The 22,805-nt window shown below is 37.0% G+C and overlaps 1 protein-coding gene and 1 pseudogene across 2 annotated transcripts in view; both read left to right on the top strand.

The window, feature by feature from the left end:
• Nucleotides 1-22,805, top strand: part of Klc (kinesin light chain) — a 325,224-nt gene that overhangs the window by 131,580 nt on the left and 170,839 nt on the right. For both annotated transcript variants that reach the window (XM_075303661.1, XM_075303660.1), the window contains exon 4: nt 4-483. In XM_075303661.1, the coding sequence (XP_075159776.1) occupies nt 4-483 (480 nt within the window). The remainder of the gene's footprint in view (nt 1-3; nt 484-22,805) is intronic.
• On the top strand, nt 12,188-12,285 carry LOC142237321 (small nucleolar RNA U3; annotated as a pseudogene).

Here is a 22,805-nt window from a genome sequence, read left to right as displayed (position 1 = left end):
CAGAACAAATACAAAGAAGCCGCAAACTTGTTAAATGATGCATTGTCAATAAGAGGAAAGACCCTTGGAGAGAATCATCCTGCCGTTGCCGCAACTTTGAACAATCTAGCTGTTCTCTATGGAAAACGAGGAAAATACAAGGACGCAGAACCGTTATGTAAACGTGCTCTTGAAATTCGGGAAAATGTTTTGGGAAAAGATCATCCAGATGTCGCTAAACAATTAAATAACTTAGCATTATTATGCCAAAACCAAGGAAAATATGATGAAGTAGAGAAATATTACCAAAGAGCATTGGAAATTTATGAATCAAAGCTGGGTCCAGACGATCCTAACGTCGCAAAAACTAAAAACAATCTTGCAAGTTGTTATTTAAAACAAGGAAAATATGCAGAAGCTGAAGTTCTGTATAAACAAGTTCTAACAAGAGCGCACGAAAAAGAGTTTGGGGCAATAGACAGCAAAAACAAGCCCATTTGGCAAGTAAGTATTTTTCACGTGAGTAAATTTCTGCATTCAAATGAACTTCCAAGGTACAATTTCTAAAGCAATGCAAAGGACCCAAAATTACTTCCGGCCTATGACTAGCCCATGTAAAATTCATTTGATCCAAGTTTGCACTACATTCGGATCACAAATTGGGGATCTAAACTACTATTTGGGAAGCTCGTTTTTTGCTGGGATTTTAAAATATTTAAAAATGATGCAAATGCAAACGCTAAAATAACTCACCGCTTGTAATGGCTTACTTAGTCTACGAGTCTATCCAAATGTCGGTTCATAGAAATATCACGATCATAACATAAAAGTTAACATTCACTTAAAAAGATTAGGTGCCCGTTAAAATCTAAGGCTCAGGTCTATGTATGTCGGGCAAGGTAACTATTATTACATGTTGCCATATTCAAATAAAAAATACAATTTCGGAAGAAATAGAAAACTTTTACATAGGTTAGGTTAAAGTGACAGCCCGGTTTTATTTCAGGCTCATTATTCAGTCCATTATGATACCGCATTAACGTAAAAATACCTATTACACATAGGTACTTCCAGTTTTTTGCCGTTGAACCCACTTGTTTATTCTTTTCTGTTGATCCAACCTGATTGTTCCAAAAACATTAGCATACTGCTCAAATTACCATTTTCCATTACTGCCTAAATTCCATTACTGCTGCTATAAATTTCGCTTAAGCCTTACACAAAATGATTTTTTTAAATCCGTCTTTCGAATGTGTTCCGAGGGTTTTTTCTAAAGCGTTTAATATCAGCTGCATAGAAAACAATATTCAGGGCACAGCGATTGAGCCCTGCCTGGTCTTGTCACGTGGTCTCGGACCAGGATCTAAATATTATAAGAGGAAAATACCAGTAATGATAACCGTAATAAAATTATTAGATTAACTTTCTCACCTCGATTAGACAATAGATAGAAGAAAATAAGAATTGTAAGATGTGTGAAAGTGCGAAAAAGAGAATACACAATATACTATAGGGTTATAAATAGGGATGATATTGCAGACAACAAATGTTTACATTTTGTTTGTTATACCCTCCACCATAGGATGGGGGGTATATTAACTTTGTCATTCCGTTTGTAACACATCGAAATATTGCTCTAAGACCCCATAAAGTATATATATTCTGGGTCGTGGTGAAATTCTGAGTCGATCTGAGCATGTCCGTCCGTCCGTCTATTGAAATCACGCTAACTTCCGAACGAAACAAGCTATCGACTTGAAACTTGGCACAAGTAGTTGTTATTGATGTAGGTCGGATGGTATTGCAAATGGGCCATATCGGTCCACTTTTACGTATAGCCCCCATATAAACGGACCCCCAAATTTGGCTTGCGAGGCCTCTAAGAGAAGCTAATTTCATCCGATCCGGCTGAAATTTGGTACACGGTGTCAGTACATGGTCCCTAACAACCATGCAAAAATTGGTCCACATCGGTCCATAATTATATATAGCCCCCATATAAACCGATCCCCCGATTTGGCTTGCAGAGCCTCTAAGAGAAACAATTTTCATCCGATCCGGCTGAAATTTGGTGCATGGTGTTAGTATATGGTCTCTAACAACCATGCAAAAATTGGTCACATCGGTCCATAATTATATATAGCCCCCATATAAACCGATCCCCCGATTTGGCTTGCAGAGCCTCTAAGAGAAACAATTTTCATCCGATCCGACTGAAATTTGGTACATGATGCTAGTATATGGTCTCTAACAACCATGCAAAACTTGGTCCATATCGGTCCATAATTATATATTGCCCCCATATAAACCGATCCCCCGATTTGGCTTGCGGAGCCTCTAAGAAAAGCAAATTTCATCCGATCCGGCTGAAATTTAGAACATGGTGTTAGTATATGGTCTCTAACAACCATGCAAAAATTGGTCCATATCGGTCCATAATTATATATAGCCCCCATATAAACCGATCACCAGATATGACCTCCGGAGCCTCTTGGAAGACCAAAATTTATCTGATTCAGTTTAAATTTGGTACGTGATGTTAATATATGGCCTCACACACCCATGCAAAAATTGGTCGATATCGGTCCATAATTATATATAGGCCCCATATAAACCGATCCCTAGATTTGACCTCCGGAGCACCTTGGAAGAGCAAAATTCTTCCCATTCGGTTGAAATTTGGTACGTGATGTTAGTATAGGGTATCCAACAACCATGCAGGAATTGGTTCCTATCAGTCCATAATAATATATAGCTCCCATATAAACCGATCCCCAGATTTGACCTCCGGTGCCGTTTGGAGAAGCAAAATTCATCCGATCTGGTTGAAATTTGGTACGTGGTGGTAGTATATAATATTTAACAACCATGTGAGTTGTGGATGATTGTGGATGACAGTCCTTCGTACAAGTTTCTACGCAATCCATGGTGGAGGGTACATAAGATTCGGCCTGGCCGAACTTACGGCCGTATATACTTGTTTTTTATTAATATTACAAAAATATTTATTACAATAAAAATTTATTTAAATCCCGCGAAGCATAAATATTGCTTGTTCTTAATTTTTATATAAACAAGTAACAATATTGAAATTTAAAAGAAATTTTAAATATTAAAATATTCATTCTTAATCAATTCACCATCATTGCTTATCTAATAAATGCTTTTTAACAAGGCTTACATCGCCATAGCTAATTTTTCCATAAAACATGTTTGTAAAAGCCATTGTCAACCAACAAGCGTGGGTAGCACAGAGGGAGAGCCTCTGACTGGAAAATGAAAGGGTCCGAGTTCAACGCTCGGTGCGGCCGATCATTTTTATTTTTTTTTTAAATAGCTATCGCGTTTTTGACTTCTGTTAGTCACTGGTTCGATTCCTCGAGAACACTATCGCATAGTGGGACATTTGTTCCCGAACGGGGATACTAATTCGATAAGATGATATCGCCTATGAAAGCTTTATCTTCCATGGCGAAACTACTTCAATACACTTTCGATAGAAAATGTTTGCAGGGTTGTGTTGTATGTGTGATTGATCCGTTCTCTATACGAGTATGTGCATTCTCTCTTGCTATTTGTGGATTCTGCTGATCATCGTTGTTTTTTGAGTTGTGTGTTGCGTTGTTGTTACATTTTCTGCTGTTTCTCATAATAATTTTTATTAATTTGTATTGTGTTTATTGTAATGTTTTTACATATGGTAATTATGCTATTTATAAGGTTCTATGATTTTTTAATATCATTCCTATTATGAAACTATTCTTTTTTCGCTGTTTTTATAATTCTGTTTAATTTATTGTTAAATTTCATATATTCAAATTCAAACATTTTGTTATGTCTACAATTTTTCCACCTCTTATATATTTTATCTCGTATAGCACAGTACTAAAGAAGTATATACTTTATGTATAGGCTTTCAGTCCTTTTTTAATTGTGTTTTTTTACTTTAGTTTTAGATTTCAAGTAAATTTCAGAAAATTTTGAAAATATTGCATTTAACAGATTATTGCTATTAGTATTTTCGTTACATATTTCATGCCTCATTTCTTACTGAATTAAACGATTCACTTTTCGTGTGTTATACCGAAAAAAGAATAACCGAAGAGCGAAAAATGATCTGACGCATTGGTTGTTATCACAGCATGATCTTAGTTGATGGTTCTATTTTTTTCTAATGAACAATATGACCGATGCATGTGCTAGTGTTTTTGTTTATGTCTTCAAGAGTTGTCTCTTTCACTATACATTCTAATCCTTTACAATTCATATCATCAATATACTTTGTTGCAGTTGTGTTGTTCCTTCAAATATCAATGTTTATATCACCATTAACAATTAACACTTGTTTCTTGTTTATATTTGTTAAGTTCACTTCCAAAGACTAACATTTTGATTATCTACATCTATGTTTATTTGCATTGACTCAAAATATTCAGTCCTTGGTTTGGTACACAAAAAAATTCTTGATTTCAATCACGAAAATCGCGGATTCAATCATTTTTTAATTGAAATGTCTTCAATCATGAAAGGTACACGTACAATTACGATCAATAGCAACTAAGGGATGAAAAAATAAGATATATAAATCATTATTTTCCTTATCATAACAACCATGTCAGCATGTTCCTTCTAATATGTAGATGCGCCTAGATTTCCAATAAATCAGCAGTCTGTTAGCGTACAGTTTAGTTTTTCTGAAAGTAAACAGAATAATTAAAACTTATTTTTATTCAATTAAAAGTTAATTTTGTTAAACATTACCTACCAGATTTATAATCTTTTGCCGTTGCAGTATTTTAGCATAAAAGGTGTATTCAGGGGCTTGGTTTAATTTAATATTAGCAATTCCTTTCCAAAATGTCCACACATTGAATACATATATACATATTTTTTTATACACATTTATTGCGATTTTCGGATATTTTTCATATTTTTAAATAAAAAAAGAAATTTTTTACCATTACATAGAGATTTTAATGCAGCTCATTAGGTTATTTGTTAGATATGCTGCTCTCTGCTTGGGGTCAAACTGAAAAGACAGGCGAAGTAAAAATACAATTTAATGCCAACGTTACTTCGCTACTTGAAGGTGTATCTTCCATCGAATACATACCGCTCTTGAATTTAGGAAAACTAGGGTAAAAAAATTAAATTTTTAAAAGATCAATACGGTATTATTCCAATTTGTCAAAAATGTGGGTTTTTATGATTGTTTATTAATAAATTGGAGTCTTCACTCAGTGTAAACGGCCCTTTGATTTCATACCAGACAAATTGAGTTAATAAACATTTATGGTACACCTTGAGTATGAATTTATTATACATGAGGTATACTAAACAGCACAATTTCATCAAAAATCGAAGTAAACGATAAGGTACATTGAATAATGAGTTCATGTGAAATGGAATTCGTGCCACATAATACGCCTAATCTAACCTAATCCTTAAAACAGAGCTTCCCAACCCAATTTGTTTGGCGCCCCCCCAAAAAATGTATCACTCACTGTGGTTATAAATGAACATTTCGAAATGTACGAATGGTATGCTCTTTTGTAGTATATTATTGATGTTTTGATGAACTTAACAATTAGTGTTGTTTTAACAAATTTAATGATACAAAACCTGCTCAACCAAAAATGACACCAAAAATGACATTGATGTTACCCTTCTTATTCAATGTTCCTATTATGACCAACTTTTAGTCTACAAGTTTGCCTTGCCCCACATTCCTCTTATGAGAAGATATTTAGCATTTCATATTGAATTCAGTGTATTTGTACATTTTATCGATAGTATTAGAAACTCTTAGGTCGACAGTTTAAATATATTGATGGTTTAAATATCATATAAATCCTGTAGGAGATTACTTAAGAATAATTTAGAATAATTAAGAATAATTTAACAATTCATCAGATATCTTAATTATTCGACTTTATGAATTAACGAAGTTAAAGTAAGTTCAAGGAAAAAAGTATAAAAACAAACCCTAAAAAGGAATTAAATTTAGATGTTGATTGGTGCCAACACCGTGTCGCGTACAAGGAAATTTAAAAATCATGTTAATTGGGGAAAAAAATTAAATAAAAACCATTTGTAATTGTTCTGGAAATTTCTATGGATGATTGAGCTCGATAATCTAAAAAGGAAAGAGGCGAAAAATAGAGAGCGAAATATATATACATATATACGGTACTATGTGTTGAAATCTACAAAACTTAACTTGTCACCATTATTAATTTTTTCCGCACTGGTCTTTTCAATTTCATTTATACATCACCAGGAATTACCAATTTTAACGAGGTTGGGACTCGAATAGCTGGGACGCGTTGGACGCAACCAGCAACACGATTAAAAAAAAAATAAAAAAATTTGCGCCAACGGCGACTTATGGCTGATCCTTGTATATGTGGTACTCGTATAGGATGAAATTTGTGGTGGTGTCACTTGAACTTGAACTCTCATATGCCAGTTGAAGTTGAGGGCTCGTATATGTAATTGTTAAGCTTGAGACAGGAAGTTAGGTTTACAAAATGCTACTACCACACCGCTTGCCAAATATGTTGTTGGGCGTTCACCTTCTGACTCGTGAGACGTGTGAAAGCTTGCGGGTCTATGTAATTCGTTAGCCTTTACTGTAAAAATCGTACGAATTTTCAATAAATAATTCACGTCTACGGGAATTCCACACAACTATTGGAGACAATACCATTTGAATTAATATCAGCCCATTGTATAACTTCTTACAGCCTTACCGTGTACTTCAGTGCAAGGTGGGGTATTTCACTTCTCATTTGCACCACGTGTGCCTTGTCAAATGAATTAATTCTCACAATACTTTCACTTTTCTTCCCTTTTCTCTTTTCATACGTAAGGTGTACTTCACCGTTCGAAGACCTCTTTAAGAATGTAATGGAATTGTAAAAATGGATGTGCAAAAGAAGTCACTCCATCTGTAGTAGTGGGGTATTTCACTTCTCATTTGCACCACGTGAGCCTTGTCAAATGAATTAATTCTCACAATACTTTCACTTTTCTTCCCTTTTCTCTTTTCATACGTAAGGTGTACTTCACCGTTCGAAGACCTCTTTAAGAATGTAATGGAATTGTAAAAATGGAAGTGCAAAAGAAGTCACTCCATCTGTAGTAGTGCATTATTGCAGAAATTAATAATGTTACCAGATTTCTCTGAACTTCCTAGATGGTGTGACGTATCGCACCGCCACATACAATCCGTTACAATTTCACCCCTTTTGTATGATTTGTTATTGCAGCAGAGAGAATGTTGCCAATCATATTTTTAAATTTACCAAACCTTTCGTTACGAGTTACTTCTACAAATGGAGTCTAGTCCGATATTTTAGGCTCACTTAAACCATTCAGTCCATTCTGATACCACAGCGGTGAACTTCCCTCTTATCACTGAGTGCTGACCGTTTCTATGCTAACACAATGGCAAAGTACCTGCTTTTTATAGTTCGAACAGCGTGCCACGTTGTACTTTGAAATAAGCTTTGAAACACTAGGTGGCACAGAGTCTAAATATACCCCCACTATTCGAAGTCAAAGAACAAAAAGTATATAACCTATAACGTCCTGTTTCTGTCTGGTCAAGCCAATTTGTCTTTGGTTGGGCTTACCCTCCGATCGATATTAGATTCACTGTACCAAATTCTATCCGTCAGCCTACATATTATTTAAGTATACCAGTGAATTTAACAATATAAATCAAGTACAAGTATGTTAGGTTAGGTTAGGTTAAAGTGGCAGCCCGATTGAATTTCAGGCTCACTTAGACTATTCAGTCCATTGTTATACCACATTTAACTAAAAGTACCTATTACATATGGGCACTTCTAGTCTTAACCACTGAACCTTCTCTATTATTTACTTTTGTGGAACCAACCAGATTGCTCCAAAAACATTAGCAGACTGCTTAAGTTAACGTTTTCCAGGTCTGCCAGTAATCTAAAGCTATATGCTCCTAAAATTCGCTTACGCCTTACACAAAAAGCTGGACACTCACACAAGAGGTGTTTAATTGATTCCTTTTCCTCCACATCATGACAGCTTATACAATAGTCATTATACTTCGCACCTATAGTTTTTGCAAATTCGCCTATCAGGCAGCGACCCGTTATAGCAGATATCAGGAGTGCTATCTGACACCTTGAGAACACTAGCATATCTAGTGTGCGGTTTAAGTTTAAATGGGGCCATATTTGCTTGGTGTCGTTACAACCCTTGCAATTTTCCCATCGAATATTCGCCATCATAACAGCCTTCTCACGCAGTAAGAGCTTGCAGGTGGCCAGAGGCATACCAACAGATTCTAGTTCCCCTGGAATATGTAAGGTAGTTCCTAGCCTTGCTAACACATCTGCTTCGCAGTTCCCCGGTATGTTCCTATGGCCAGGCACCCATATTAGGTGAATATTGTACTGCTCAGCCATCTCGTTGAGAGATTTGCGGCAGTCTATGGCCGTTTTCGAGTTAAGGAACACAGAGTCCAAGGATTTTATTGCAGGTTGACTGTCTGAGTATATATTAATGCCAATATTTGTTGGAACATTACTTCTCAGCCAATTCACCACCTCTCTTATTGCCAATATTTCAGCCTGAAAAACACTACAGTGATTAGGTAATCTTTTCGCTATTCGAATTTCCAGATCTTTAGAATATACTCCGAACCCCACTTGTCCATTCAATTTGGAGCCATCAGTATAGAAATCTATATATCTTTTATTCCCCGGGGTCTGTGTACACCACGCCTCACTGTTGGGAATTAGAGTTTCAAACATTTTGTCGAAAAGTGGTTTTGCCAGGGTATAATCCACTACGTTAGGCACATCTGGCATTATTTTGAGGACCGAACTATGACCGTACATTTTTTCCGACCACAGCGATAGCTCGCGCAACCGCACAGCCGTTGTTGCAGCTGACTGTTTGGCCAAAATGTCTAAAGGCAATAGATGTAACATGACGTTAAGGGAGTCTGTTCCTGTCTTACTAAATGCGCCTGAGATACATAAGCTCGCTATACGCTGAACTTTATCGAAACAAGTAAGTTTCTGAAGTGCCGGCCACCAGACTACAACACCATATAGCATTATAGGTCTAACTACTGCCGTGTATAGCCAATGCACAATTTTTGGTCTTAGTCCCCACTTTTTCCCTATTGCCTTTTTGCACGAGTACAAAGCTACCGTGGCTTTTCTCGCCCTCTCTTCAATATTAAGCCTAAAATTCAGCTTCCTGTCCAAAATAACGCCGAGGTATTTTGCACACTCACCAAAGGGAATTTCAGTACCCCCTAAGGAAATGGGCCTAACCGTGAGAGTTTTGAGATCTTTGCAGTACATGACTAGTTCTGTCTTTGCTGGATTTACACCAAGACCATTATCTTTCGCCCATTTCTCAGTCATCCGGAGAGCTCTCTGTATAATATCTCTGATTGTGGATGGGAATTTTCCCCTGACTGCTAGCGCCACATCATCTGCGTATGCCACCACTTTTATCCTTTCTTTTTCTAGAGTAACCAGAAGGCTATTTATAGCAACATTCCAAAGAAAAGGTGATAGAACTCCTCCTTGGGGAGTGCCTCTGTTCACATACCTTTGTATGATTGCTTGCCCTAGTGTGGCTGAAATACGTCTCTTTATTAGAAGTTCGTCTAACAGCCTAAGTATACCTGGATCAACATTCAGAGTTGTCAGTCCATTTAATATCGAGCTCGGATGGACATTATTGAACGCCCCTTCGATGTCTAGAAACGCCACGATTGTGTATTCTTTGACAGATAGTGAGCTTTCAATAAAGCTGACTAGTTCATGCAATGCGGTCTCAGTAGACCTGCCCTTCGACTATGCATGTTGTCGTTTCGAGAGCAAACTTGAATCCACGCTAGTTCTAAGATACATGTCTATCATCCTCTCCAGGGTCTTAAGTAGGAATGAGGATAAGCTGATTGGTCGGAAATCCTTCGCACTCGAGTGAGAGGCTTTTCCTGCTTTAGGTATGAAGACGACTTTTGTTTCCCTCCACTTTTCTGGAATATATGCTAAGTTTACACATCGTTTAGATATCACCGTCAACCAGGGGATAAATCTTTCAGCCACTGCCTGTAACCCCGCCGGAGTAATTCCATCAGGTCCGGGAGATTTGAATAGTCCAACGCTATTTAAAGCCCATTTTATTCTAGATTCCGACATAATTTCCTCGATAAGAAATGATCGCTGAGCCTCTGTTACACCGCCGGAACATGGTTCAACCGTCTGATTTCCAGGGAAGTGTGTGTCCAAAAGTACCTCCAACGTCTCCTCACTGGAGGTTGTCCAATTTCCCTCCGATGTTTTAATGAAACCTGGAGCGGTGTTAGTGGATGCTAGTACCTTCCGTAGTCTGGAAGCCTCTGACGTATTCTCAATACTGCTACAGTAATCATCCCAAGAGTGTTGTTGAGACCTTCTCAGTTCTCGTTTATATGCTCTCAGATTCATCCCAATCCTCCGGAGCTCTTGTGGACTTTGCTTTGTTAAAGAGCTTCCTGCAGGATTTCCTCATATTACTTAACTCCGTAGTCCACCATGGCGGCCGATTTTTTCCCCTTGGCTTTCCTCTAGGGCAAGCAGCTTTCAGTGAAATGTTGAAGGCTTTAGTAATCCGCTCCACTGCGTGTTCGATATCTTGCACAGTGCTCATATTTGTCTCCGGCATTTCCGGTATCATCGAATTGAACGATTCCCTATACCTATTCCAATCAGCTTTCCTAACATTTGGCGGAAATATGGTCTTTGAAGTACGAACAGCCAATCTGAAACTGATGTAACGATGATCTGAGAAGCTATGTTCCCTCAAAACTTGCCACTCAGATATCTTATCATTCAGTTCCGGAGAGGTCAACGTTACGTCCAAAACCTCTTGTCTGTTCCTGGTGACGAAGGTTGGTGCATCTCCCTTATTGCAAACTACCAGGTTAGTACGCAAAATAAACTCTATTAGCGACTCACCCCTTGCATTAGTATCACTACTTCCCCAAATACTATGATGTGCATTTGCATCCCATAATGAGTTTTGTCTTTGTTTTTAGTGACTCCTCAACTAAGGTCTTAACGGCACAGGGTGGCATCTCCCTATCATGTCCCATGTAGACCGAAGATACCCAATAGTTGCATGTGGATATCTCTAGACTGGCTACGACAGTGTCTGCATTGCTCAATGAAGGAAGCAGAAGCAAGTTTACTTCGTTTTTAGCAATTATACATGCTCGATTTATATCGTTACCGGTATTATGCAAAAGTTTGAAACCCGGAGTGCTTAATTCACAGATCTTGTTCTTATATATGTATGGTTCTTGAATAAGAACTATATCTCATCAGGAGAACTTTTAAGGCAGCACAGGCGGCCTTACAACGGTGAAGATTTATCTGGAGGAACCGTAGAACCATCCAAATTTTCAACCACTGTCACATCAGCCGCTTCAATTGAGTCATCAAGGGCTTCCTCTTCACAGATCTCGGTGACTCTCGCAACAATCCGCGGTTCAGCTTTGGTGAGGCTTGAGCCTGTAGAAACTTCCCGCATATGATTTTCGCCATAGTCTGCATGTTTTATGTCTCCTTCGGCTTCACTAGGAGATTTTTTCACTGCTGACTCTACCGGAGGCTTGTCCGTTTCGGAATCCGTCCAATGCTCCTTTATTAATAATAGCCATCACAAGGCTGTCTTTTGCAACTGAGGCAAACGATCTTCGATCCCGTTTAGAGGATGGCAGCTCATCCGGTGATCGTTCCCTTTTTCCAGCTTCAAGAATTCCTTGAGCCCAAGCAAAGCGATTCCTTAATCGCTTTGCTTAGCCGACAACGTGCTTGGGTCGACTGACCCAAATTTCTTTAGGATAAACAAAGCATTTCTTCGTTCCTTGAATCTCTTTCGAGAGGGATTGCCTCCTCTCACCTTAGAAATGGTTCGACTTGCCAAAGTGTCACCGCCAGTCGACCCGTCTACAGGTCGACTAATTGGGCCTGACTCTTGGTCGCTGCCCAAATTTATAACTTCAGTCGTTACCCGTCCACTGGGCCCTGAAGTTAGCAACCCAGTGGATGACTTTGAATTTCGCTGCATGATGGTTTATTATTTCCACCACACGTGAAATTCGTAATAAGTACTTATTACGATGAAATACTCCGCTATTAGAAAACAAATAAGAAAAAAGACTATACTTCACAGTATCATTTCTGTAGTCAGTCTTCGATTACTTTCATTCCAAAATGAATAATCACATACAATTAAGAATTAAAAAGTGGTATTTGCTAATAGGAATATTTCCCCTTTTATTTTTAGATAATTCAATTAAATATCTAACAACATGGAGAGAATTTAGCTCTGTAAATCAATAAAGAGTGAAAGAGAGTGCCTTCTATTAAGACTCGCCTCTATTGTTTAGATGTTGGCGCCAGCATAATAGATGAGAAACAAAAAACTGTTGTTGTTACACATATTTTATTAGTTGTAGTAGAATTGTTTTTTATTATGATATAATACTCGCATGTATTCAATTTTGCACTTTTCTATACCGGTGCCAGTTGGAACATTTTCTAGTACTTGGTCCATAACCCTTTATTTTTTTAATACCATCCTTATACGTTTTGGCATACCTTCAACCAATTCCTGTATAATTTCTTCTGGTATATTCTGTCACTCAAGTTGTACTCGTTCCCACAGGTCTTCTAATTTTGAGGAAGCTGATTTATACAATCCCAGCCGTCTTCCCACGATTGACCATGAATTCTAAATCGGGTTGAGGTCGGGGCTTTGCGCTGGAAATTTTTGCTCACTAAGCCATTTTTTCACTATTTTTGTACTATGATTCGGATCACCATCCTGTTGAAATACGACTTCATCTTCAGGATAGGCACTCTTGTCAACAGACTCGGGAAGATGAGTTTGCATGATGGTTTTCTGCAATGGCCGAATGTGCCACCAAGTGAAGCAGCCCCAAACCATGAAAACTAACGGTATATACTGGTTTTATGCTGAGTACATCAAAAAGTGCAAAATTGAGTACATGCGAGTTTTTTTGTTATGTTTATTTATCTTTCTGAATTCTTTACTTTTTGTTTTGAGAGTTTTGTTGTTTTATTTAGAATTGAAGAAGGAAAAAAGGAAAAATAAAATTATTTTGAGTTTATTGCTGCTTTTTTTATTCGTTTAGAATTAATTATGTACTCATTTCTGCACGCCTGTATATTGAATACTCTTGAATTCCAATCTCTCACTTCTATTATGATATTGGAACTCTCTTGCTATATGTGATCGAAGATTTGAACAAAAAATAGTTAATCATTTATCTCTTCTTGTGATTCTTTTAAGGATAGATTAGGTTGAAAAGAGGACTCCGGATGTCCTGTCTCATGTCACCTAAGCCAGTATTCATTCGTCTTGCCAGCAAAAAAGCATCGCCAAACAAGTGGTGAAAATGTTCTTTTTGGATACAGAAGTGGTGCAAAATTGGCGCATAAACGATGAATTTAACGTAGGCTTGTCATAGGACGGATGTCCACCATTTCAACAGCCGTTACACCGAATTTACATCACTTCTTCAATGTTTTGGATTGTGTCATATTTTGCAAATAAATAATTTTTATAATTTCTTAATGATTTTTAATGCATTTAAACGCTTGTCTACAATGTTTGACCTCAAATATTTTCAAATATTTGAAATTTTTCTAGAATGGATTTAGATATTTTTTCGACAAAATTTAAATAATTTGTACCATTTTATTAATTCTTACTCTCTTTATATGAAAAAAAAACGAGTTTGAAAAAATTGAATCGAAAGAACTTCCAAATATTTTCAAATATTTGAAATTTTTCTAGAATGGATTTAGATATTTTTTCGACAAAATTTAAATAATTTGTACCATTTTATTAATTCTTACTCTCTTTTTATGTGAAAAAAAAACGAGTTTGAAAAAAGTGAATCGAAAGAACTTCCAGTGTAGTTAAAATAAAGAACATCTTTGGGAGGGCGTTTTTGCAAGTGCTTTTAAAGTTGTGCCTTTAGAAGAACTTCAATTTTTTTGCTTTTTGTTGTGCGCTCTAATTTCTTTCTATCGTACCCTCCTTTTATTCAAAGAACTCTGTGTCTATAACGAATTCCCTAATTTGTTTCCAATCCCCGTTTCCAAGATGGACCAGGTCCAAAATTACCTCTTTGCCAATATGGTTAACACTTTGCCTAGTAGAGGCAGGGTAGTGACGAAGGTAATGTTCCAAGATCTCATCATTCTCAAAACGCGCCTTTCTCTGCTGCTCCTATTCGACACAGATGTACTCTCAATTCTAGGTGCCCGGTCGTTATTCTCACGGTTTTCCTGTCTATCGTCCTGATCTCCTTGAGTAGTTACTACAGGTGTGCACGTGACTCACGAAAATTTTCGTGAATCACGCTTATGACAATGGTGTGGTTGTGCGTGAGTAACTAATTTCGGAAAAATACGCTCACGAAAATAATCCCGCCCACGGACATAAAACGCTTACGAGTTGAATTCATTTTCAATTTTAGTGACACCTGTAGAGGGATTATGTATTCAATTTTAAAAAATTGATCCCTTCTCTACACAGAAAAAAAGTGTTCATAATAGTAATGAATTTTTCATAATATTTATGAAAAATGTTCTTGATTTCGTCCCAATGAAGCTTTTCATTATATTTGTGAAACCTGTTTCATAACTTTGAAATTAATGAAAATTGTAATAATATTTATGAAACGCAATCATTGAATTTTATGAAAAGTTTTCATAGCATATATGAAAGGTTTTCATACCATTAATGAAAATTATTATAGCACTTATGAAATCTCATAATTCTATTTATGATCGTTTTTTACTTTTATGAAACCCCATTTTCAGATTAATGAAAAGTTTTCATTATATTTATGAATGTTGAATAACATACTTGAATACTATTCATGATGAAAATCATTAAAGGAGCATGAAAATGGTAATTAATCTAATGAATTTTTTCATAAATTTAAAATTCTAATTATTACTTTTATGAAATTTTACATTGATTATAATATATATGTATGACAATTTTCATTAATATTATTATTTTTTTATAAATATTGCCCCCATTTTTTAATAAAAATACAAAAAAGGTTTAGATGTTCAAGTAAATTTCTTGAATAGATTTTTCGATTAACACAACTTGCTTTAGTAGCAGTACAGAATATTTATGGAATACATTGTGCAGTTTAATTTTTTAATAAATAATTCAATACTATAATTATTATCACCGCATAGAAAAATTATATCGCTTTTATTGCAAACAACGCGACTACTAAAATAATGCTTTAAAATGAAATAAATTCTCTTTTTTTAGTTGCTTACTATGCTAATCCACACTACACTATTGTTTGGTGTAAATTTGGTCATAATGACTAAAATAGTTTAAAGAGTTGAAAAACTACATTGGGTTTTACAACCATTTAACAAACACAAAATATATTTAATATTACATTAGAAAAAAGGTACAAAAAACTTAGCCAAATGGTATAGGTTAGTATAATTCATTTCATAACTTTAGCCAAGTATAATAAAAAATGTTTTTGAATTTACAATATCTTGAAAAAAAAAAAATTGAGCATATTTTAGTTGATCAAGGCCAGCTCTATAACTGTCTTTTACGTAAAAATCAGCCTTTACTTATATTAGAATTTGTTATAAAGGTGAATGTTAGAAAATGTGATTTTAATATCCCAGCAAAAAATTTTGGAAGTTCTTCCAAAGACACAACTTTAAAAGCACTTCCAGAAAATGCACTCCCAATGATGATCTTTATTTTAACTACCCAGGATGTTCTTTTAGTTAAATTTTTTATAACTTGGATTTTTCATACTCTTAAAGGATAATTTTAACTTTTTTGTTTCAAATAGGTTAAAAACAGAGTAAGAATTCATAAAATGGTACGAATCATTTAAATTTTGTCTACAAAAATGCTAAATCGAATCTGAAAAAATTGTGAATTTTTAAAAATATTTGAGATCAAACGTTTCCGACAAGAATTCTCTATTCAACCGTCGAACGGAACGGACGTGTTTTTCAATAGCGGATAAACTCATCGTAATAGGTACCTACTAAGAATTTCAAGTGTGGTGGGATATTAAGCGAAAATGCAGCGAAATTCCAAGTCATCCACTGGGTTGCTAACTTCAGGGCCCAGTGCACGGGTATCGACTGGAGTTATAAATCTGGGCAATGACCAAGAGTTAGGCCCAATTAGTCGACCTGTAGACGGGTCGACAGGTGGCGACACTATGACAAGTCGAACTTTTTCTAAGGTAACGACATAAAAAGGAGGTAATCCCTCACGAAAGAGATTCAAGGAACGCAGAAATGCTTTGTTTATCCTAAAGAAGTTAGGATCAGTGGACCCAAGCACGCTGTCGGCTAAACAAAGCGATTGCTTAAAATGGGCTCAAGGAATTCTTGAATCTAGAAAAAGGGAACGATCGCAGGATGAGCTGCCATCCTCCAAAAGGGCTCAAAGATCGTTTGTCTCAGTTGCCAAAGACAGCCTTGTGATGGCTATCATTAATAAAGGAGCATTGGACGGTATGGTTCCAAAGCAAAAATGGGGGGAAATTGAGAATGCTCTGTCTGTCGTCTATTCACAGGTGCTGGAAAAGTTTCCCGGCCCAGATCCTCGACACCAAGAGGCTGGTTGGTATCAAGGACGATTTAAGCTAGTCGCATTTGAGGACCAGAGGTCTATAGAATGTTTTAAAGCTGCTCTGATACTAATTGGTGAGGTTTGGGAAGGAGCTGCTCTAGAGTTAGTCGAGAAGAAAGACATACCGGCTAGACCTAGAGCACATGCGTGGATACCTGCAAACCCTTCTGACCCTGAATCTATTTTAAATAGACTGAAACGATGCAATCCAGATCTTCCAACAGTTGATTGGAAGGTTGGCCGTTTAGATGAAGTGGATGGACCAAGACGGCATGCAGTGTTTATATTGAACACTCAGTCTTTGCCACATCTAGCAAAGTCCCAGGGCCGTGTATGTTATGACTTTCATTATATCCAAATGAAGGTATATAAAAACGATCAGCTAAAGGATTCAGAAATGGACAAGCCTCTGTCTGAATCAGAAGTAAGCGGATCCTCTTGCGAAGTCGAGGGAGATACCAAAGTTGAAGACATAGATAGACACCGTATGCGAGAGGAGGTTTCTATTGCCTCAGAACTCACCAAAGTTGAACCTATGGTTATTGCGAGAGTCACCGAGATCTCTGAAGAGAACATTCTTGATGACTCGATTGAAGCGGCTGATGTGACGGTTGTTGAAAATCTCGATGGTCCTACGGATCCTCCAGATAAATCTCCATCATTGTAGGGCTGCATGTGCTGCCTTAAAAGTTCTCCTGATGAAAGGGGACATAGATATAGTTCTTATTCAAGAACCATATGTTTATAGAAACAAAATATGTGAATTAAGTACTCCGGGGTTCAAACTATTGCAGTATACTGGTAATGATGTAAATCGAGCCTGTATAATTGCTAAAAACGAGCTCAACTTGTTTCTGCTTCCTTCAATGTGCAATACAGACACTGTCGTTGCCAGTTTAGAAATAGCCAAATGCAAATATTGGGTATCTTCGTTAAGACCTTAGTGGAGGAGTCACTGAAAACAAAGACGAAACTCATTATGGGATGCGATGCGAATGCACATCATAGTATATGGGGAAGTAGTGATACTAATGCAAGGGGAGAGTCGCTAATAGAGTTTATTTTGCGTACTAATCTGGTAGTTTGCAACAAGGGAGATGCCCCAACCTTTGTCACTAAAAACAGGCAAGAGGTTTTGGACATCACCTTGGCCTCGCAAGAACTGAATGAAATGATATCTGAGTGGCAAGTTTTAAGTGAACACAGCTTCTCAGATCATCGCTACATCAGTTTCAAATTTGATGTTCATATCACCAAGACCATATTTCCGCCAAATGTTAGGAAAGCTGACTGGAATAGGTATAGGGAATCGTTCAATATGATGATATCGGAAATAACAGAGACAAATATGAGAAATGTGCAAGATATCGAACACGCAGTGGAGCGCATTACTAAGGCCTTCAACATCTCACTGAAAGCTGCATGCCCTAGAGGGAAGCCAAGGGGGAAACATCGACCACCATGGTGGTCTACGGAATTAAGTAATATGAGGAAATCCTGCAGGAAGCTCTTTAACAAGGCAAAGTCCACCAGAGCCCCTGGGGACTGGGACGCTTACAAGAAGAATCTGGGAGGATACAAGCGAAAACTGAGAAAGGCTCAGCATAACTCTTGGAATGATTACTGCAGCAGTATTGAGAATACGTCCGAGGCTTCCAGACTACGGAAGGTTCTAGCATCCACCAACTCCGCTCCAGGTTTCATTAAAACATCGGAGGGCAATTGGACAACGTCCAGTGAGGAGACGCTGGAGGTACTATTGGACACACATTTTCCTGGAAATCAGACGGTTGAACCATGTACTGGCGGTGCCACAGTTGCTCAGCGGTCGTTTCCTGTCGAGGAAATTGTATCGGAAACTAGAATAAGATGGGCGCTAAATAGCTTTGGACCATTCAAATCCCCCGGACCTGATGGAATTACTCCGGCGGAGTTACAAGCCGTAACTGACAAAATTATCCCCTGGTTGTCGGTGATATATAAAGGATGTATCAACTTATCATATATCCCAGGAAAGTGGAGGGAAACAAAAGTCGTTTTGATACCTAAAGCGGGAAAAGCCTCTCACTCGAATGCAAATATTTCCGACCAATCAGCTTATCCTCATTCCTACTTAAGACTCTGGAGAGGATGATAGATATTTATCTTAGAACTAGCATCGTCAAGTTTGTTCTCGAAACGACAGCATGCATACTCGAAGGGCAGGTCTACCGAGACCGCACTACATGAACTAGTCAGCTTTATTGAAAGCTCACTATCTGTCAAAGAATACACAATCGTGGCGTTTCTAGACATCGAAGGGACATTCAATAATGTCCATCCGAGCTTGATATTAAATGGACTGACAACTCTGAATGTTGATCCATGTATACTCAGGCTGAACAAGACGTATTTCAGCCACACTAGGACAAGCAAACATACAAAGGTATGTGAACAGAGGCACTCCCCAAGGAGGAGTTCTATCACCTCTTCTTTGGAATGTTGCTATAAATAGCCTTCTGGTTACTCTAGAAAAAGAAAGGATAAAAGTGGTGGCATACGCAGATGATGTAGCTCTGGCAGTCAGGGAAAATTCCCATCCACAATCAGAGATATTATTCAGAGGGCCCTCCGGATGACTGAGAAATGGGCGAAAGACAATGGTCTTGGGGTAAATCCTGCAAAGACAGAATTAGTCATGTACTGCAAAGATCGCAAACTCCCACGGTTAGGCCTATTTCCTTAGGGGGTATTGAAATTCCCTTTGGTGATTGTGCAAAATACCTTGGCGTTATTTTGGACAGGAAGCTGAACTTTAAGCTTAATATTGAAGAAAGGGCGAGAAAGGCAACTGTAGCTTTGTACTCGTGCAAAAAGGCAATAGGAAAAAAGTGGGGACTAAGACCAAAAATTGTGCATTGGCTATACACGGCAGTAGTTAGACCTATAATGCTATATGGTGTTGTAGTCTGGTGGCCGGCACTTCAGAAACTTACTTGTTTAGATAAAGTTCAGCGTATAGCGAGCTTATGTATCTCAGGCGCATTTAGTAAGACAGGAACAGACTCCCTTAATGTCATGCTACATCTATTGCCTTTAGACATTTTGGCCAAACAGTCAGCTGCAACAACGGCTGTGCGGTTGCGCGAGCTATCACTGTGGTCGGAAAAAGGTTACGGTCACAGTTCTGTCCTCAAAATAATGCCAGATGTGCCTAACGTAGTGGATTACACTTTGGCGAGTCCACTTTTCGACAAAAAGTTTGAGACTCTAATCCCCAACAGTGAAGCGTGGTGCACACAGACCCCAGGGAATAAAGAATATATAGATTTCTACACTGATGGCTCCAAATTGGATGGACAAGTGAGTTTCGGAGTATATTCTAATGATCTGGAACTTCGGATAGCGAAAAGATTATCTAATCACTGTAGTGTTTTTCAGGCTGAAATATTAGCAATAAGAGAGGTGGCGAATTGGCTGAGAAGTAACGTTCCAAAAAATGTGGGCATTAATATATACTCAGACAGTCAACCTGCAATAAAATCCTTGGACTCTGTGTTCCTCAACTCGAAAACGGCCATCGACTGCCGCAAATCTCTCAATGAGATGGCTGAGCAGTACAATATTCACCTAATATGGTTGCCTGGCCATAGGAACATACCGGGGAACTGCGAAGCGGATGAGTTGGCAAGGCTAGGGACTACCTTACATATTCCAAGGGAACTAGAATTTGTTGGTATGCCCCTAGCTACCTGCAAGCTCATGCTGAGAAGGCTGTTATGATGGCAAATGTTCGATGGGAGAATTGCAAGGGTTGTAACGACACCAAGCAAATATGGCCCCATTTCAACTTAAACCGCACACTAGATATGCTAATGTTCTCGAGACGTCAGATATCACTCCTGATATCTGCTATAACGGGTCGCTGCCTGATAGACGATTTTGCAAAAACTATTGGCGCGAAGTATAATGACTATTGTATGAGCTGTCATGATGCGGAGGAAAAAGAATCAATTAAACACCTCTTGTGTGAGTGTCCTGCATTTTGTGTAAAGCGCAAGCAACTTTTAGGAGCATATAGCTTCAGATTACTGGCGGATCTGGAAAACGTTAACTTAAGCAGTCTGCTAATGTTTTTGGAACAATCTGGTTGTTTCAACAAAGAAAAATAATCAAGAAGGTTCAGCGGTTAAAACTAGAAGTGCCTATATGTAATAGGTACTTTTAGTTAATGTGGTATCACAATGGACTGAATAGTCTAAGTGAGCCTGAATCTTAATCGGGCTGCCACTGTAACCTAACCTAACCTAAGCGTTAGAATACATAAAAAATTATAAAAATTATTTATTTGACAAAATATGACAGAATTTGTTAATTTACATCCAAAACATTGAATTCGGATCACACCTAAAGAAGTGATGCAAATTCAGTGCAACGGCTGTTGAAATGGAGGACTTCCGTCCTATGACAAGCCCATGTTAAATTCATCGCTTCTGCGTCAATTTTGCACCACTTCCGGATCCAAAAAGAAAATTTTCATTACTTTTTTGGCGATGCTTTTTTTGCTGGGATGAAACAATGAAATATCCGGACATTAGATATATAAAATAAGATATTCCAAATAATTTCATAAAAAATAATATACACCGAATGGATACCCAATATTTATTTAATCGTTTTTTGTTTGTCTTTGGAGATCATTAATTAATATACTCACTTTAGAATTAATGGGATTTTCATTAATTTCAAAAAAGTAGTGTTAGATGAAACTCCAAACTGTTTCTGACGGCTAGCAGTTTTAGAAGAGTTTTTAGATTTTATAAATATATGTTTTTACCAATTTATATCAATTTTCCTGCTTGTATTGGGACCGTAATTTTGTTATATCTGCAACATGCTTGCATTCTGCTATCTGCTTGAGACGAAACTTAGTACAAGCCAACCAAGTTGCATCAAACTCTTCCTGGGAAAAAAAATCAAATTGTAAGCTTTGTGCTAAAATTGCACCATTCTCTTCGGCAACTAATAAATAAAAAGGTAAAAGAGAAAATACTATGTAGAGATAAAAATAAATAAACTGATTACTTTTACTTACCAATATCAGATATTTGCATGTCGGACTCTTTACTTTGTTTTTTTTGAACTAAATACAAAACATTTTCCATTTTTTGGCAACCGTAAGAGACAAATTTTTTCGAAATGTAATCGCATGTGTGTACATTTTAAAATGTCTGTGTTTTGCTTCATATGGAAACCACCAAAATTTGCGCACAGGTCCGCAATTTCTCATTACCTCGGGATAATGTAAGAGGATATGAAACTTTGGTTTCAGCGTGTCTTCGAATAATTTAAGGTACAATTTATTAAATTTTTCAATTATACATTCGAAGGATTTAATACCAATTTCATCAACTTGGAATTTTAAAATGAATTCAACCATACTTATTAATATTAAAACAAATTCCCAAACTTCGTCAGTTTGTGGTACTTTATCTCCAATCATAATTGGAAATAGTGTAACAAATGTTTGCATTTGTTTGGCTGACATTTTTAAATGACGATTTTTTAGATGAGTCGTGGTTATGTCTGGAGAAATGTTTTGAATTTCAATTTCTCCATATTCAAAAGTTTCTTTTCGTTTATTTAAAAGTTTTAGAGAAAAATACTTCTGTTTTAAAAAATATTGTATGGATTGACACATACTATAATAACATACTCCCTCCGTCCAGGATATAATTTACATTTTTGTTTCCACATATTCCCTTGTACAATATTTTGGAAATTAGTGTCTTTTTCTAAGGAATTCATGTAAGATGTTATTTTTAAAAGAGCATCATCCTTTCCCATACTTTTTTTAAATGAAAATGCCTAGGCATAGAACTAATTTCAGTATCAATATAAAAATATTTTAACTCACCTTTTTTATGTGCCAATGTTGACTTACTGTAAATTTTTTTAATATGCAAATTTGTAACAAAATCATTCCTTTTCAATTCTTCGTAAAGACGATGTTCAGTCCGAAGCGCTCCTAAAATATTTGAATATTTTTTTTCAATTATTATAAAGTTCCAATGACACATCGTTTTTTTCTGAAAGCATGTAAAATATTTAATAGT

This window comes from Haematobia irritans, chromosome 4 (genome assembly GCF_050003625.1).
Source record: "Haematobia irritans isolate KBUSLIRL chromosome 4, ASM5000362v1, whole genome shotgun sequence".
Taxonomy (NCBI): Eukaryota; Metazoa; Arthropoda; class Insecta; order Diptera; family Muscidae; genus Haematobia; species Haematobia irritans.
The sequence above is the reverse complement of the archived record's forward strand: the minus strand, read 5'-3'. Positions and strand labels throughout refer to the sequence as shown.